Genomic DNA, 19,440 nt, shown 5'->3' with positions numbered 1-19,440 from the left:
GCAATACAGTTAAAAAGAGTGAGATACCTGTGAATGGTATCCCAAGCCCTTTTTGAGCCTTCTGTGCGTGATGGCAAGCTGGAGACTACCATGGACAAGAATACAATGGGAAAAGTGTCAAGGTTTTAGGAATAGGATGAGCATTAATTAATAAAAGGTAGACTGACAATAGCAGGATAAATTTCCGAGAGGGAAGTGAAAGAGAGCCAGTTTCTCTCTCAAAACTATAGAAAATGATCATTGCCCTGTGGGTTACAGTCAATATTCCAAGAGAAACGAGAAAAAATGAAGGGGAACAGATAAATGATCAATAGCAGTAAAATATTTACCAATAACATGAAAATATGTGAAAGTGTGTTTTCTTACAGCAAAGCCACATTGGGCTATCTACTGAGACCACCAAGAGGAATCGAACCTCAGATTTTAGCGATGTAAATCTGAAGACATACCGCTGTACTAACGGGGGGCATATGTGAAAGAACTAATACTGACGAGAAATAGGTTGTGGTTTGTGAGCACACGTTCACCAGAACGACCCTTCCCATCAATATCAGCACCACCCCAGATATTACTATGCCCTTTAACGTATTCCAAAATGAAAAAGGAAGACAGCACAAGGTTTTTCTGATCATAAGACTCCCCAAGAAACAGGTAGAGAGAACAAATAGTTACGGTATGACTCAAAGAGATACGGATGACTACAACTTCTAAGGGTGTACTTAATAGCACAGACAGGAAGGGAACATTCTAGACGACCAGCAGTGTCACCCAACCATGAACTAGTCCATCGTACAAGAAATTATTCCAATATAAAGAAAACTGTCGAAAAGTGGCAGAATCAGCAGGTTTCAGGAAAGTTTCCTGTAAAAGAATGACACATGGATTGATAGGAACCAACAAAGGTCATTTAAATTATAACAAAAATCTCAACATTTCCAATGTATCAAAGTGAACATTTTTACTTAGGTGGAGGAAATCTGGGTAGAGAAACCTTCTGTTTATAACCACGTCATTTTTCTTTATTAGGAAAAGGGCCTGTTTTGTTACCATAAGCAAAAATGGGAACAGAGACTAAAGTAGATATTGACTTATCAACTCGTTTGTCCATGGAGACAAAAGATTCTTCACGTGGTAGAAAAAACTCTATCAGAGGTATGGAAAGATTCGTCTGCTTTCCCACCATAACACAGCCTAGCATAGCCAAGTGTGTTAAGGCGTTCGACTCGTAATCCGAGGGTCGCGGGTTCGAATCCCGGTCGCACCAAACATGCTCGCCCTTTCAGCCGTGGGGGCGTTATTATATGACGGTCAATCCCACTATTCGTTGGTAAAAGAGTAGCCCAAGAGTCGATGGTGGGTGGTGATGACTAGCTGCCTTCCCTCTAGTCTTACACTGCTAAATTAGGGACGGCTAGCGCAGATAGCCCTTGTGTATCTTTGCGGGAAATTCCAAAAACAAACAAACAATACACTGATGTCACAGATTATACCTGAAACGAACTGCTTTAACATTTCTTCAGACACGTGATTCCCTGGTTTCAATACTACGAAACCACGTAGAATTTCTCTTAATTCAAAGTCTGGAATTCGACGACAGCAGCGTCCTCTATATCAGGATGCTTGCACAATATTGACTCTATTTCCGATGGAGAAACCTTGGTGGAAGCCAATTTTATCATTTCTTTAAAAGGTCCGTGATGTAAAGGTTTCATTGTTTATCATAATGGCCATAGTCTCCTGTGACGTGAATGAATATACAAAAGTACAAGTTTATTTGCTATGAATGATCAAACGGATGAACTAAAAAGTACAAACACTTTTGTTTGTTTGTTTTGGAATTTCGCACAAAGTTACTCGAGGGCTAGCTGTGTTAGCCGTCCCTAATTTAGCAGTGTAAGACTAGAGGGAAGGCAGCTAGTCATCACCACCCACCGCCAACTCTTGGGCTACTCTTTTACCAACGAATAGTGGGATTGACCGTCACATTATAACGCCCCCACGGCTGGGAGAGCGAGCATGTTTGGCGCGACTCAGGCGCGAACCCGCCACCCTCAGATTACGAAGCGCACGCCTTAACGCGCTAGGCCATGCCAGGCCCAGTACAAACAGATACTTAAGTAATCATATCGTGATATGTTTTATTTATGCTTCTAGAACAATCCTGTTAGTTAATCTTTTATTTCTTAAATTTTGTCTAAGGCTCATAACGATAACTTTCCTAGTTTGTTGGCTGATTGTTTTATTTTTAAAAACGTACTCAATAACATCGGTTTAACCAGTTTGGTGGATATAAATTACATGTTTTGACTTTCCAGAATTGGAAAACGTTTAGTAGTTTGTGTATTTAATATGCGTGTAGACAATAAGTTACTCCTTTTATTTTTGTTTTGGAATTGTAAAAGTTTTGCTTATCTGTTTTATATACGATCAAATTTTACCAGTTTGAATTATAAATTAATGTGCATGCGCATAAGTTATTTTGCAACAAATAGATCCTAAAATTAATATGTATCATTAACTTTCATGAAATATTTTAATAAATTATTTTCAGATAAGCTGAACAAAGGAAGGGTTAACAGATAAAATAACCGACCAGCTAAGTCCACTGAGCAGTCACTAAACAACTGTTATCTTATACGGGTTATTTTATAAACTCATAACCTAAGAACTCAAAGTAAACAGATTAAATACTAAATGTAATGACACCCCATATATATCTTTACTGATCGATAGATAAATGACAGCCTATCACCCATTAAATTCGTCTTTCACCAACCTGTTGCATACCAACCGTCTGGAGTAAATGTTTCTGGCGTAATTACACAGTTTTTCTACTAGTCTTTCATTAACTGAGGTCCACGAATAAACAATTCTCCATCGTGACCTGGCCCTAGAGAAATACCAGTGTTAACATCGACTACCTGTGAAGATAAAATCGTAGTTCTGTATTTGAATAAGTTTTAAAGAGCTCCAGGTTAGACCGATATATATGTAGTTATCAAGTGGAAAAAATCTCTCACGTTTCAATCACAACACTCTATATGTCTTGTACTTTCAATTGACTTTTCCAGTGAAAATGTTTTGAAATACATGTAAAGATAAACGGTTAAATTAGTAGTTTTTTAGTTCACTCTGAAGCTTGAAATTGCCAGTGCATCAAATGATACTGTGTAATTATGAGAAAATTATATGTTTTTCTAACATCAAAAGTGTTTTACTATCGTTTTGTAATTTTAAAGTTCATATTTCATGATCAGGTTATGAGAGCTGAGAAATTAAAATTCAAAATAATGATTGAATTAATAATAATTACAAAAAACTCTAACCATTCAATTTGTAGGCATGTTATAAAATGCCTATTTCGTGGTCAATGAATTTTAAATACATATTGGAATTTTAAAAAACCATAACACTTCGTGTTGCGTCTTTATCGTAGTACATATAAGAAAATTGGATAAACGTCGAGAGTGAGACAATGAACCTTCAGTTCGGTTGAAGACACCAGTGTTCCTACCGAATTTAGGGACCCGGCATGGCCAGGTGGGTTAAGGCGTTCGACTCGTAATCCGAGAGTCGCGGGTTCGAATCCTCGTCACACCAAACATGCTCGCTCATTTCAGCCGTGGGAGCGTTAAAATGTTTCCGTCAATCCCACTATTCGTTGATAAAAGAGTAACCCAAGAGTTGGCGGTGGGTGATGACTAGCTGCCTTCCCTCTAGTCTTACACTGCTAAATTAGGAACAAATAGCGCAGATAGCCCTTGTGTAGCTCATTCTATGCAGTAATTGATTAGGTTACACAAAGGATTTTGGAGCATCACCATATCCATGTCACCACGTTCGGTCGTGCTCTATCTGATGTCCGTGCATCTCGACAATAATCTGCAATGTAGTTTCCATTAAAAAAAAGCCTACGTAGTAAGGCTGTCATCTTTATATGAAACCACTCCTCTCTGAGGTCTTTACATATTCACCTCAGTGAACAAGGTCGATCGTATATAAATCCATAGGTGCTGCATTCGACGACTTAATTGGTATGACTTTATGTGAAATAGCATGAATACCCGTTTCATTCTCTCGTTGCTGGAGATGTGTAACAATTTGATGGAGATATGACTAGAAACCTTATCTTGACAAACCTATACCCTCTTGAACTCTTGTACGTACTGTTGCCCGGGGCATGTGGACGGTATTTGTCATTGACCTTTGTGTTCGTGGGTTCTTTCATGTTATTAAACGCAGTCTGTTGCTTACCACAGCTGTGGTATGATTTGTTGTAGGTATCTTTCTGGATACTTCTGGTCTCTAAGTTGGTCCTTTTTTTAATGCCATTAAGCACAAAGGATATCTCCGTCTTAAAAATTCTAAATCCCATATTTGAACACATAGTTTAGGTTCGAGTGTATGAGTATTTTATATACACTTCTGACAGATTATTAACTATCGGTAGCAATTCACCACCTCCTAAACGCTAAACAGATATCAGTATGTAGTTCCGATACATTCCGTTCCACCGCGACTTTGTATCAATTGCTGTTTTCACGTGACATACTGATCTGCGTATTGAATATTATTCTATATACTGTAATAACCTTCTATATAGGTCGAGTTTCATTCATTTTATGCTCAAGTCATTTAGCTATAAGTCGAGCTTCGCTCATCATACGTTCAGTTTCACTCGCTTTACGTCTCGAGCTACTCGCTATGCGTGGATTGTGACTCTCTAGATATGGAAATGAATAGCTTATAAGTGGAATTAAAGAAGACTGTAACAATAAATCATCCACACTAGGACTTATCATGCAGACTGGAATACTGCAAACACATTATCAGTTAAGACACTATTTATAATATCCAAAAGATACAGTTACCATAGTGTTTTTTTTTTTCAACGTTTAATAAATAAATATGAAAATAACTAGTAAAATATCTTAGTTCGTAGAAAATTATATACGATAACAAGTATGATATAAATGGTTCTTACACTGACGGACATCACGTAAGAATAGGAATACTTTCATGGCATCTTCTTCGATGGCTTCACGATTTAGTGAAGATGTGATGATCTCTCGCATACATGTGATGTCATATTCGCGTACTTTGGGGTTGTGTAGAAGAGTGTTTTGGGTTACTACTGATCCTCCAATTATGGTCACCTGTTCATTTAAATATAAATATTTTGTTTAAGACAAAATGATAACAGTTGTAGTCTACTTAATATTCCTATAATAACACCATACTATTTTTGATCTTTTAATATAAGACAGTTTTACTTTTACAAAAAGAACAAAAATCACAGAATAACTAAAAATTACCTAAGTCAACGCGCTGCTAAATTTTGATGGCGATTTCATAGAAAATACATTTGTTTATATTAATATTGTTGCTATTTTTTAATGCAAGTCTACACTATGGGGTTTCTACGCTCTGTCCACCGAAGAAAATCGAAACACAAATTGTATGTCTGTTAACTTTACTTCTGACCAACGGGAGACTTTTTTCTTACTAATTGTTATTAAGAATGATATGCCCACTAACAACACAAAAGGGACTATCTAATTTGATAGAGGATATGATGAGTCTTACTGTATGTATTAACATAACATACAAGTACATCAACACTCTTTATACTATTTCTATTTATTAATGAGCATTCACAAAGATAAGAGTACTGATGAAAAATTCATATGCTGTCAGTTTTGGTGCTGATGATTTTAGGAAAAGCGTTTGTTTTTCATCAATTAAACAATATGTACCCAGTCTAGTCTGGTAAACAAAACACGTCTTCGTTTTTGTTTTATTTTTAACATACATGTTACATAATATGTTCTCCAATTGGTAAACGACAAGCTTCCAGATTTATAACCCTAAAATCTGGGGTTCCATTAACAGCAGTGGATATAGCACAGATAACTCTTTGTTTAGCTTTGCACTAATGAACATTAACTACATCAATATTGTGTTTCAAGCATAATTATGCATTACAATATATAACAGTTTTCATTTTCATATTGTTTTTAATGGCATTTTCACTATTCTTACTCTTCGATTTACTTTGTGAGAAGGACTGTGTGGGTGACATTATCCGAACGAGTGAATAGCGGATTAGCTCTTGCAAGACGTAGAGTCAGGATTAAATCCTTATTGCAATCACCACATACAACCTTTCTAGATTTCTTGAGAACAGAAGTAATATAAATATACAAATAACCAATCACTAATTGCTCTCACCTGATCGTATTTGCTAAAAACCATGAGAACCCTATTATAACTACTTAAATTAAGAAATACTTTTAACTTTTATAAAGAAGACAAGTAAGTATCGAAAAAGTGTTAGAAGATTATTAAAAAACATAAAACATAATTTATTATTTTTGTACTAATTTATCAAGTTATAAATTTTTAAAAATTTTGTGTTAATATTTAGAAATGGTCCAAATGACAAAACGAGAATTTTGATTACTACCAAATGGCTAAACCTTTTTGCTCTTTAAAAGACTATTAAGCGTTTGAGCTGAATTAGCAAGCTACTACACCAAAGAGCTTTATTTAAAAGTTTGTTTTTAAGCAAGTGAGTGAATTTGTGTAGTATATTAATTTTCACTAGAAACTATTGGGATACAAGAGTTAATAATACAGGGAGAAGGAGCTATAAGAAAATATTATTCCAGAGCTTTTGAGATTCTTGCTCCAACAATGAATGTTGTTTTTTGGATATCAAATGTCTAACAATTGACTACAACTGAATATACTTTAGTTAAGTTTTATAGCATGTAAAAGATAATCACATAGTATGCCTACGTTATGATTTTGAATCTCTTCTAAATGGAGATTCAAGTCATAAGATGGAACGATGACAAGTCTTACTCCGCTTATTAAGATGTTTCGGATGAAAACGAAACTACTAATGTGACTAAAAAGATAAGTCCCTTAAAGAACGTCGTTCGAAAAATAGAGGAGAACAGTTGGTTGGCTGAAAATAGTGTTAGAATAGATCAGTTGAATGACTCAAGTCTAATAAAGCATAGGTAATACAGATAAAGGTGAATGTTAAACGTATGCAAAATACAAAGAGTAAACTGATTCCTATGCTAAACGTTCTTAAACTTGAAGTGACACACAAGACAAAAAACAACTACTCAATATCATCCACCGTCAGCTCTTGTGTTACTACTGTCGAACTGAACTGTGAGATTTAACCGTCACTCACCCACAACACCTCAGTACGTAGCAAGATTTTCTGTGGTAACGGATCTCAAACCGCGGACCCACAGCCCGTTAGGATAAAAATCGAACCGCGGTCGACCCTGTTTGAATGCAAGAATTCAATTTAAATATAGATAAAACAAAGAGCTAAACATAGTTGCTTCGATATAATGGAAGAACAAATAACACAGAAATTTATGTTAAGTATTATAGTTAATATAACTAACAATCGACAGTAAAATAGCAAAACGTTCATAAATATCAACACAATAATCAGTATAATATTAAACGTAACGAAGGATATATATTAAAGCAACAGAAGTAACCCATTTATATATATTGAATACGATATTTAATGTTGCAGCAGTGAAATGACCAAGGGCAGGCCTGAGTGGGCTGTGATCTGGCCACTCAGAACCGAAGCCCTTCTTATCAGAGTCTATTTCATGACTCCCTCATCTCAGTATGTCACACCAAGCGCCTCCTGCCTGTCCATCGTAACTCCAGACTCACACAAACTCTAATATGAGATACTTTAGATACTGTATTATGCAAGGTATATAAGAAATATGTAAAAGGTTTTTTTACAACTTTCATGTAAAGATATTGATAAATAACGTGAAAGCATACCATACATGCTGTCTAGAAAAAAAAAAAGAAGCAGAAACAGAAGTGTGTTGTGCATATTGAGAAAGATTACTATTATGTAGTGGTTGATATACACTGCACAACAAAGTTTTTGCTTCTTGAACACTGTTGGGTGTTCCTTATAAATTTTTGGCTGTTAATCACAAAAATCACATCCAAATTTTACCATCACGTACCGTTTCATCGAAATCTTGGTTTCACCAGGACATTGCTACAATGGAAAAACGATATCATGGCAACTGGAATCCGTCAATACTTGCTGATTACTGTTGGACACTACCACGTGATGCACTGGACATTGAATACAAACGAAAATCAGGAGCAAAACACTTTTAATTATGTTGAACTTAATGGCGTATTAGAAACATAAACGCAATTAAATACGTTATTGCCGGTAAGAAGTTAACTGTCTATTTCTCAAAGGTCCTACGTGATGAACCAAAACCAAAAATATATTTGTGCATACCCACCAGGTACCTGTCACAATCAGCAAAAACTTTTCAAAAAAATTGTTGTGCAGTGTATTGACTGTTCCACTACTTGAACCGGAAATTTACCCGTTGTTCATTACTTTATCATGGTCCGTCGTTGATGTGTTGGTAGAACACAATTTGAATACCACGTAAATTAAATAGACAAATTTAACAGCTAGTTTGAAAAGTTGTGTTGAGTGATGGTCACTTCATCATATAATCTTCAGTCTGAATATTTGCTTAATGGGGAATAAAAAATGAACAAGTTTTGTTGCCGTAGAATTAATCCCTTCGCTACCTTTAATATGATAATAACAATTATATGGATATTTATGAATACTTTCCTATTTTTATATCGATTGTTAATTATATTAATTATAATAATAAATATAACTGTATGTTATTTGTTCTTCCACCATACAGAGAGAGCCACATTTAGAATACTTGCTAAGCTAGAGAACGAACACTTACTTATAAGTCTTCATGATATTATGCCAAGTAAGCAAAAATTAACTAGATGAGTTCCTAACCTTACCTTCTGATGCCTGTACAACTCTTACTGAATCTGCCATTCGTCGTAATGTTCACAGGCATGTTTGGAGTGACTATGTTCTATAAAATAGTTGATGTACATGTACTTGCATGTCAATATTCAAGTAAATCAGTTGTGTACCAAAACATACGTCATGATTAAAATAACAGCAAAACTAACGATATATTTATCATATATCAACAGCTTAGTGAAATCAACTTTAAACACGTTAAAAACACAAATGTGTAGGCGAACTAAAGATTATTTTTTTTCATTATTTAATTTGTTTATTATTAGTTAAACGTTCCATGTTTTAGTTAATTTTGTGTTATAATAATTTGCACACTTTATTGTATCTATATAATTATAAATTTTATATTCTACATAATATTCGTTTAATTGAGTGTTTTTGGAACTTGTGTTATGAAGGTCCAGATATAAGGAAGTAAGGAGTGCAACGTTTGAAAACTTATATTTAACTCCTTTTATAACTGGAAAATAACAGTCGTTTGATTAGATACAAAATATTAGATATAAGTTTTTATGCAAATGTTCTGAAGTTTGCCAATGCTTTTGTAAATAAGATGAGAAACATCATAAACTTATGATAATTTTCTCCTCAAGCTAACAATCTATTCCATAAAGTTCATACTTGCTTGACAATGCAAGGCTATTACGTGTTTACATTAACCATCACTTAAATTTATAACATGAGAATAATCACTGACATAAATAATATAAAATATTAGGTTACTGCATAAGGAATTGGCCTGACTTAGAAGCATAGAAACACAGTTCTTGTGATCTTTGTTATGTGAAAACATACCCCCTTGTTTCTATTCTATCAATCACAAAGTCACAATAAATCCCGAACATATTTTATATGTATATAACACAATTCTTGTTTCTGTTCTACTCTAGTGTCTAAGCCTTTCCTATGCTGTCTTGAATCAATTTTATTTCCCTGCAAATAAATATTTTTAATCCTCTATTATTGCAATATTTACTACTTGTATATTAATTTCAAGTTTATCTAAGAATACAGCATTATCTTTAAATATAAAATAATGGTTGATACAATGAAATTTGTAGTGTTATGCATATTGTATACAATATTTGGCATTATAATAAATAAACCACGTATTTATAAGGCAGTAATTGGAAATTACAATAATCTCAACCCTTCCATGACAGTTTATTTTTATTTCATTACCTGGCAAAATTTTCCAAGGTCCTTTTCAATATTTCCATGTTTAGTTAGGCTTAATGCACATAACAAATATTCGTTTACGTACTTGAGTTTCTCTGACTTACAGTTGTGGTTTGGTTACAGTGGATTATTATGGGCACGAGGAACATTTAGAAAGACTTGTCCTTGAAATAAGGCCTCATTCATGATGTTAGTAATTTACAATTTCAAACTGAATGGTAAAGTTAACTTAAAATGGTTTAACAAGACAGATATGCTTTGTCCTTTGCTTAATGCAAAGGTCTAACTACAGTAGATCCTCCATTATTTGCAACACAAGAAGCGAGAGGCAAAGCCAGTTGAGAATGTGTTTTGTATGGCTGTCCGCTAAATTTCTGAGAAAGCGGCGTTTTTGTGTATTATTATAAGCAAAAATTGTGTCTGATTTATTTTATTTCACTGGCTGTGTTTGACTTGTTTACTTTTCAAACACGCTATTGTTCCTCCTTTTACTGAGATACCTTATTAAACTTCTTGTTGGATATAATTTTTATCTGTGAACATTACAATAGTAGAGAAACCTAACTCGCCCACTTACACGCACTTTCTTTTGTTTCTTTTGAATTTCACGCAAAGCTACTCGAGGGCTATCTGCGCTAGCCGTCCCTAATTTAGCAGTGTAAGACTAGAGGGAAGGCAGCTAGTCATCACCACCCACCGCCAACTCTTGGGCTACTGTTTTACCAACGAATAGTGGGATTGACTGAAACATTATAACGTCCCCACAGCTGAAAGGACGAGCATGTTTGGTGCTAAGGGGATTCGAACCCGCGACCCTCGAATTACAAGTCAAACGTCTTAACACACTTGGCCATGCCAGGCCTTACACGTACTAAATGAGATATTCTCACATTTTAGCGAGTATTATTAAGGACTTTTTAACGGGCGCTAGTGATTTGGGTTTTAATCTTTGCAATATCACAAAATATTCCCAGCAATTTAAGCTATGGATGCGTTATAATAATGACAACCAATTTCTTTGCGTAAATGGTAAGGTGCTGTTGACTGGTTACTTTCCCTTTGGTGTCAGCAATTCAAAATTAGGGACAAAGATTAATAGTCTTAGTAGTCTGTTTTTTCCATAAATAGAACTTACAAATATACATGTTGATATAAAGAAAATGGTTTAAATTGTAAATATTACGTTTTTAACTTTGAAGTTATGTTGGTTTGTCCCGACGTACAGTGAATACTTACGATAATAATGGATTTCACACAAATTCTACTATAAAAAAAAACAATCGCATCATAATTCACTTTCTTTGGTAATATGCAGCAAGCAAACTATAATGTGTGTGAACAACAGCCTTGGGTGTACCTGTTGTTCCATGAGAGAAAGCAATCAATCAAAGTCTTTCTCGTGGGTTGATCTTCGGAGGACCAGTGTAAGCACAACCATCACCTTCCAAAAGTCCATCAGTCTTTACAAACACTATAATGTCCTATAGGAAGGATTCATGATAAAAGTACAAGTAGGTAATTCTGTTGAAAGCATATTGTTGTACTCAGAATTCATCTAATTCTCACAATTTATGACGATGGAAACATATTGTTGTAGTTTTATAATTTAGAAGTTGAAAATTTACTATTGCATAAAAACAACGTTTTCTGGAAAAGTGGTGTTTTTTGTTAAATTTAATACCGGATATTTCCACTGACAAAATGTGTCTGATTTTCTTGTTGGTATTTGTGTACAATGTTCGTAACATTCATTGTTCACCCTCAGGTTATGTGTTCCTTCTCTTGCTTTTCCTGAATTATTTTCTTCAACCACGACATCTCCAGCTCCAGAAAGTTCCAGTCTTCTACGAAGATCCTCTGCGGTTAAGGTAATTTTAGATTAGCGAAAAATATAAAAAATATAATTAAAACATATATAGATTTAAAAAATAAACAAATAAAAACGTATTTCCCTATTTTTAGAAATTCGTGGTGACGAGAAACCGACTTAGTAAAAATATATCTCAGAGGGCTGGTATGAGTATTAACACTTTTATTAATAAAACAAGAAGAACGTTTCGACTTTCTTAGGTCATCTTCTTTGTTAACCTGAAAATGACCTAAGAAGGTCGAAACGTTGTTTTCTGCTTTTTATTTTGATAAAATTGTTAATACCCATACAAGCTGTCCTGAGATATATTTCTATAAATATTGGCCCGGCATGGCCAAGTGTGTTAAGGCGTTCGACTCGTGATCCGAGGGTCGCGGGTTCGAACCCCGGTCGCACCAAACATGCTCACCCTTTCAGCCGTGGGGGCGTTATAATGTGACAGTTAATCTCACTATTCACTGGTAAAAGAGTAGCCCAAGAGTTGGTGGTGATGACTAGCTGCCTTCCGTCTAGTCTTACACTGCTAAATTAGAGACGGCTGCGCAGATAGCCCTCGAGTAGCTTTGCGCGAAATTCAAAACAAATAAACAAACAATTCTATAAATATTTTGGTAAGATGATTTAAACTATTTTGGATATAAAAATTCTATAAGACCAGTAAAATAATAAATTAGCTTAAACGATATAATGATTTTTTTTTTCTTTTCAGTTGTTATTTATTGTCGGTTCACATTTCACTGCTAGCCGTACAAATCGTGACGATGCAGGTAATGTCTTAGTGTTTGTAAAATAACAAGTTCTAATAACATTTCAACTAAACAATTTTTATATATATGCTTATATTTGACGGTATAAACAGTAGCCTTACTTCATAAGAAATGTTTTTTATTCGAGCTAAAACTTGAACAACTGAACACTAATCTATATTAATAATGTTATTATGCTATTCTTACCTGAGGTGTCATTTGGTTTTGCTAGGCTTATGATAGCCGCTCCTAGAACTGCAATAGAAACCTTCAGAGCACAAACAAAATACATCTGGTTTTAAGCCTCGCCGCGTAAGTGTGCTGGAAACCCTTCTGCCACAATAATCAATCTGTTTGACGCTATCTGAATGTGAGTTATCATGTGTTATCTGAGAAATAAGAATAATTAAACTTGACAACTTGACAATAAATTAATTTTTTCAAAATATTCTTCTGAAATAAAAAGCAATGTATCCAATAAGGAATAAAACACTTCATAAACAGTGAAACAAAGAAGTTCCATGTTATTTTATGGGCTCGACAAACTTTCGACAATCTAACACTTTATCTGTAACTCAGCTTATTTCTTAATTTCTTAACTTAGCTTAATTTCTTAGCTTACTAAATATGGGCCTTTTATTGCCTAATAGAGCGCTCAACTAGCAGTCTGTAGACAGCGAATTCAAATATCATAATCGAATGTGTTTGCACTTCAGCCGTGGAAACATTGTATAGTGTGAGAAGACCAATTCCACTATTCTATCAAAATAGTTCAAGAGTTGGTGATGTTTGGCGTTGACTACCTGCCTTCCTTAAGTGTATCATCTCTAAATTAGAGACAGTTTGTGCAGATATCCTTCAAGTAGTTTTGCGTAAAATCCAACAAACAAGTGTGTAAATATATTTGACTTGGGAATTTATAGTTTAATTTAAATTTATCTATTTGTGATTTTGTAATAAAATTTAGATTTAATAAAAGACTAAGTCATAAGATCTTAAACGAATTCTCGTTACGTCAGTATTTGAATAACTTAAAATTTTATTCATGCAATGGAGTTAAGTACAAAAGTTAATCGACAGAAATACTTACTAGTAAAGATCTATCCTTGTGTTCCTTTAGTGATGAATAAATTAATTCTGGAAGAAAGATTTCGGGGATTTCTAAAGCAGGTCGAGAGGAGTGAAGAAATGATTTCTCTGACACCACGGGTGAGACAACACTGTTTATTTTCTCCATAATACACTATCTTCTCTTTTGAGATACACGACTAATCTCACTAGTTGTATTGACACATGCAGATTGCTGAATGACTTAGAAATAAGTTGCAAAGAAGCGTTAGCAGTTCAACAAATACTCACTAGAGAGGTTGGGTGAACACACTTAGTTCCTGTGCTTTTTTCAAGATAAAACTCGAAATTTAAATCTGCTGTATATCAATATAGAATTAGTTGTTGCACCAGGTGATGCCAGGTTAACTTAGTGAAACTTTGTAACCATAAATACTTTCAACAATAAACAGGTTTTATGTATTAAAGTTGTTTCACTCAACGTTTCGTTTCTACAACTTTCTCAAACAAGACTTATTACTTATACTGCTACACTCACGATGTGTAACAAACTCTAGGCTTCTGCATTTGTCTATGGACCAATAGAGTTAGGAAGGTCATGCCAATAACACAAAAATAAACAGTAATATCAAGATCTAACGATACGGATGTAGGTATGAAGCCCAAAATAACACTGTTCTCGAGTGTAAGCTAATCTGTTTGTGATTTTACAATAAAATTTAGATGTAAAAGACTTACTCATAATATCTTAAACTGGGATTCTCGGTCCTTCAGTTTGCTAGTATTTGCTAGTAAAGGTCTGTCTTCTATAACTTCAGTGATTAGGAACTTTATCATACAAAAATACGATAGTGACTCGCATGGAAACTAAGTTTCTGATGTCAAGTGAATTGTGATAAGTCCTTAAGAGGTTTCAGTTATCAAGTAATACCTAGTTATTTGTATAATATTGTCAAAGAATGTTGTAATCCATCACCTATGAGCTCTTCTCAGTTCATACCTTTTAACACATACTTTCTCATCCACACGGATATGTGTTATAACTTTTGTACATAGAACATTTCTATAACCACTGATTGTTAATTAATGTCTTAAGTTTCGCCAGTTACATTTATTTGTTATATAAATATATGCTTGTACATAATTATGTTTGCTAAAAAAATAAAGCGTCAATACATTCATCTATTTGACATAAATTCATACGCAGGATTCGTTACAAAAAACAAAAAAAACACCAGTACTTTTAGGTTTAGTTTGTTTTGAATTTCGTGCAAAGCTACACGAGGGCTATCTGCTCTACCCGTCCCTAATTTAGCAGCGTAGGACTAGAGGGAAGGCAGCTAGTCATCATCACCCACCGCCAACTCTTGGGCTACTCTTTTACCAATGAATAGTGGGATTGACCGTCACATTATAACGCCCTCACGGTTGAAAGGGCGAGCATGTTTGGTGTGACTAGAGGAAGGCAGCTAGTTATCACCACCCACCCCAGCTCTTGGGCTACTTTTTTTACCAGTGAATAGTGAGATTGACCGTCACATTATAACGCCCTCACGGTTGAAAGGGCGAGCATGTTTGGTGTGACTAGTGGGAAGGCAGCTAGTTATCATCACCCACCCCAGCTCTTGGGCTACTTTTACCAGTGAATAGTGAGATTTACCGTCACATTATAACGCCCCACGGCTGAAAGGGCGAGTATATTTGGTGTGACGGGATTCGAACCCGCGAACCTCGAATTACGAGTCGAGTGCCTTAACCACCTGGCCATTCTGTGCCCCAGTACTGTTAAAACTACACAGATGTGGTTAGCGAACACGTGCAGGTTGTTAAATATAAGCAATTTTTAAAATGTTTTGTTGGTGCAAACGAAAAACATAGGTCAATAGTTACGACACGTTCGGGTGTTTGGATTTTATTACCATTCAAATATATTGTTATGTGATGGGGTTGAAGTCCCTCCGTACGTGCTGTGTCATCATTATTATTTCAGCATAACATCGTACCCTGACCGATACTATCTAAATCATCGTGCTTTCTTTGAATTTCTAAACATTTTAAATAATAGTATCAACTGAATTCAAGTATTTTACAGAAAGAAAAAAATTATATATTTTTTGTCCTGATAACTCTGTTTAGCTAATAAGCCTTCTGTAAAATGTGAAGTGTAAAATAATGTTTTCAAAAAAGAAACGTTGTTCATATGAAAAATGACATATGTCAAACATACAGCTACAAGAATTAAATACTAATATTTTTTTGGAAAATAAATATTTTGAAATTGCAATTGATTGGCTTTTCGTTACATTTATTAAAATGATGTTGATAAATGCAAATTTTACTAGTAAAATAATACAATACGACTAAATGATAATTAAATTTGCCTTTGAAAATGAGCTCAAAGCTGTTAAGAGGTTAGTTGCGTAATTTTCAGTTTATAGATTAAGAAATATTTAATTAACTTAAAAAATAAAATACATCAGAATAAAATTGAAAATCGTGCAGAATTTTAACAGGCACAAAAGTATGAACTAAACGTAACCTGATGGATACTTAAGATAATAAACTGAATGAGAAAGCAGAAACAAAATTCAGAATTACAATACAGTATTTACAAACTATAATATGGGAGGGTTCTATACAGGTGACAGGAGGCTGTATAGTTCTTCCATCTCAAAGACGCTGATGTTTTAGACAGAATGCTGCTATTATATGTCTAGTCACTCAGATGATCCTTTTCTCATTACATAAAGACCCAAACATCTGTCTACTAAACCACCTTGGCTTACCAGTGCTGTCATCATCAGCCAATAATTGATATGTTTATGGGGCCATTTTGGTAGCTTTATGATCCTGAAAATGGTAGCACTTACATCTTATCTTACTTATCTTAAACTGTATATTTGTGTGAACGTAGCATATTCTTTCAACACTCAGAAGGTCAATGCAGCTTCATGAATATATTAGCTAGATTGAAGAATGTGTATATCTCTTCGAACTCTTGAAATACATCTTTCCAACACAACGGGGTAGTTCTTTAATACATTACTGGACAGGAAGTAACATTGTTTCATCCATTTCTTCCAACTCAATGAAAGAGACTCATGTGAGCTCTTTCATGAATGAGATTGCAGACGAGGAGGTATAAGTGTTTGGGATAATAGGTGTCTTGCCTAATTAGGTTCGACACTTTTATCACAACAGACTTGGTCAAAACCCTGAGCGTATCATGATAAGTCTTTCTCAATGGGCTTATTGGTCTAAAGATCAAGTAATGTATTTGGAGTGTGGGCATCCATTTAAAATTTTCATTTTCCTTTATCTTAAGAACAGGTCTTACTCATTTTTACTTTATGTGCAGAATTCAAGCTTAATTACTGATCAGAAGAATGAAAATATGATAAGCACTGGTCAAGAATAATTGATTTTATGACAAAATTACGACTGACGAATCTAAGTAATTAATGTAAAGTTAAGTACTATAATTAGTCAAGTTGCAAACAGAACTTTTCTTACGTATTAGTCATAAGTACCCGTCACAAGCATTAATGAATATCCAATCTACATTGCTTCTGAGATAATTCATACAGGTACATCTGTCATGTTACCTAGCCCTTACCAACGGGCCCCCAGTGGCTCAGCGGTATGTCTGCGGACTTACAACGCTAAAAACCGGGTTTCGACATCCATGGTGGGCAGAGCACAGATAGCCCATTGAGAAGCTTTGTGCTTACTTCAAAACAACAACAACCTTGCCAATGGTCTAACTAGTTAGCGAATACAGTTAACTGAAAAACACGTGAGTTTTTCCATTACTGTTTGGTTTTGAACAACAAAGTACTGGTACTAATGTGGAATAGGGTAGAACTATAAACAAATGTTTTAGGTAAGTACCTACAATTAAGCTAAATATTTTCGAAGCAAGTCACTACTTTTTTTAACCCATAAAGTTTCATAACTTGTATGTGCGCAACTTCTAACATACGTCAAGTATATCATACAACAATAAGAATAATCATGCTTGATTTTACGAACGAATAGGTTCTTGTATCTAACATAAAATTTATTTCATAACGCTATAACCAGTTGTGAGATTCAAACATTTTAACAACCGGTTCTATCTTGCTTTACACTCCCCCAATTTTAGCAATGGAAAATAATAACTAAAATATCTGAAATAATTTATTTAGCATGCTTTAAATATTTCCAAATTGCTACTTGATTATCATCAAAATATTTATTCCTTCCACTTTGACCCTGCTGTCATCAGCTGTGTTTTTTTTTAAACCCATGTTTGAACTGAAGAAGTGGGATCCCATGAATACAACGGGAGGTCATTCAAATTAATTGTCATCAGGTTTGCCACATTTTTTAACTGTAAGGCAGCTTCTTTTATATGAATATACGATAGCCATTATTAAAAACCATCTTTCTGCCTCTGTGGAATTAACAGTAACAGTATTGATGATGTTTTTAGCGTTTTGTACAGTTCTTGGAATCTCATGATCGTGGTGATTTCATAGGACATTTTCCACAGAGTCACGGACGTCATTGATGTTGAATTTGTGATGAAAGAGCTTGCTGAATTCATACAATTTTTTTTTAGTGGCTTTCCAAGGGACAACAACTTTATCAATATTCCAAGAGTCTGGTCCAAGTATGTTTACCAGTTCATGAATTTTATTGTTATTTTTTGAGCATTTTTTTCAAGTGATCACAATACATCAATTTGGCTTTCATATTTTTCAATACTGCTTCCAGTAGTTTTTGACGAAGAAGGCCTACATATCTTAGGTTTTCAACAAACTCAATATTCCTAAAGGTGTCAGAAGCAATGGTTTTATCTTTTTTTTTTTCAAAGGTTCCCCTACTTTCTTTGAGCATTTCAAATACCTTTGACCTTTTTTTTTTAGTTTTTCAGCTCTTGCTAAATTTGAATTTTTGTCTTGAAGGGCATTGAAAAGTGTTGATATTAGAATGCAAGCAGCTCATCTTGGTCCCAAAACTCCACCAATCTTTAGAATTTCTAGTCCAGTTTCTTTCGAAATGTTGAAAAGTTCCATTTGTTTTGTTTGATTGGTGAAAGATCGTGTAGATTTTATCTATGTGCATGTGTGTGTGTGTTTTTTTTCATAGCAAAGCCACATCGTGGCTATCTGCATGCAGTCCACCGAGGGGTCCTGAACCCATAATTTTAGATTTGTAAATCAGTAGACTTCACGCTGTACTAGTGGGGGGCACTTTTATCTATGAACATTTTGAAGTGATTTATTTGTTTTATATCAGTGATAGAATTATCTAAAACCAGTTGCAAGCGGTGATTTAAGAATGCCAAATTATAGCATCAGGAAAATCATTTTTAAGTTTTAGTGCTCACCCTGACTTATAGCCAAGGATTACATTTGTACCATCTGAGCAGAATGCGGACCAAATTATTTTTCACAAATATGCCATGTCACATCCTGCATTATGCAAACTTTTAATAGAGATGTCTACATAATTTCAGTATCCTGCCCTTCAACTTAACCAAATCAAGAAAAATTATTGGCGACAAACAGATCACAGTGCGGCACCACACCAAATATTTTATTAGGTGCACACATTCTGAAAAACTGCTATACACCCTCCAGTATTTGTATTGTGAAAATCAAGGATCTTATGTATAAGAGTTTGCAATAACAGTTGCAACA

General features: G+C 34.5%; 1 protein-coding gene across 1 annotated transcript; it reads right to left on the bottom strand.

The window, feature by feature from the left end:
• Positions 1–10,883: 10,883 nt before the first annotated feature.
• Positions 10,884–13,046, bottom strand: LOC143240374 (uncharacterized). The gene is made up of 2 exons (XM_076482696.1): positions 12,893–13,046; positions 10,884–11,926 (listed from the first exon to the last, which is right to left on the bottom strand). Exons 1-2 carry the CDS (start codon positions 12,975–12,977, stop codon positions 11,694–11,696), a joined length of 318 nt encoding a protein of 105 aa, XP_076338811.1. The 5' UTR covers positions 12,978–13,046; the 3' UTR covers positions 10,884–11,693.
• Between the last annotated feature and the right edge of the window lie 6,394 nt (positions 13,047–19,440).

Source organism: Tachypleus tridentatus, chromosome 13 (genome assembly GCF_004210375.1).
Source record: "Tachypleus tridentatus isolate NWPU-2018 chromosome 13, ASM421037v1, whole genome shotgun sequence".
In the NCBI taxonomy this organism is placed as follows: domain Eukaryota; kingdom Metazoa; phylum Arthropoda; class Merostomata; order Xiphosura; family Limulidae; genus Tachypleus; species Tachypleus tridentatus.
The sequence above is the reverse complement of the archived record's forward strand: the minus strand, read 5'-3'. Positions and strand labels throughout refer to the sequence as shown.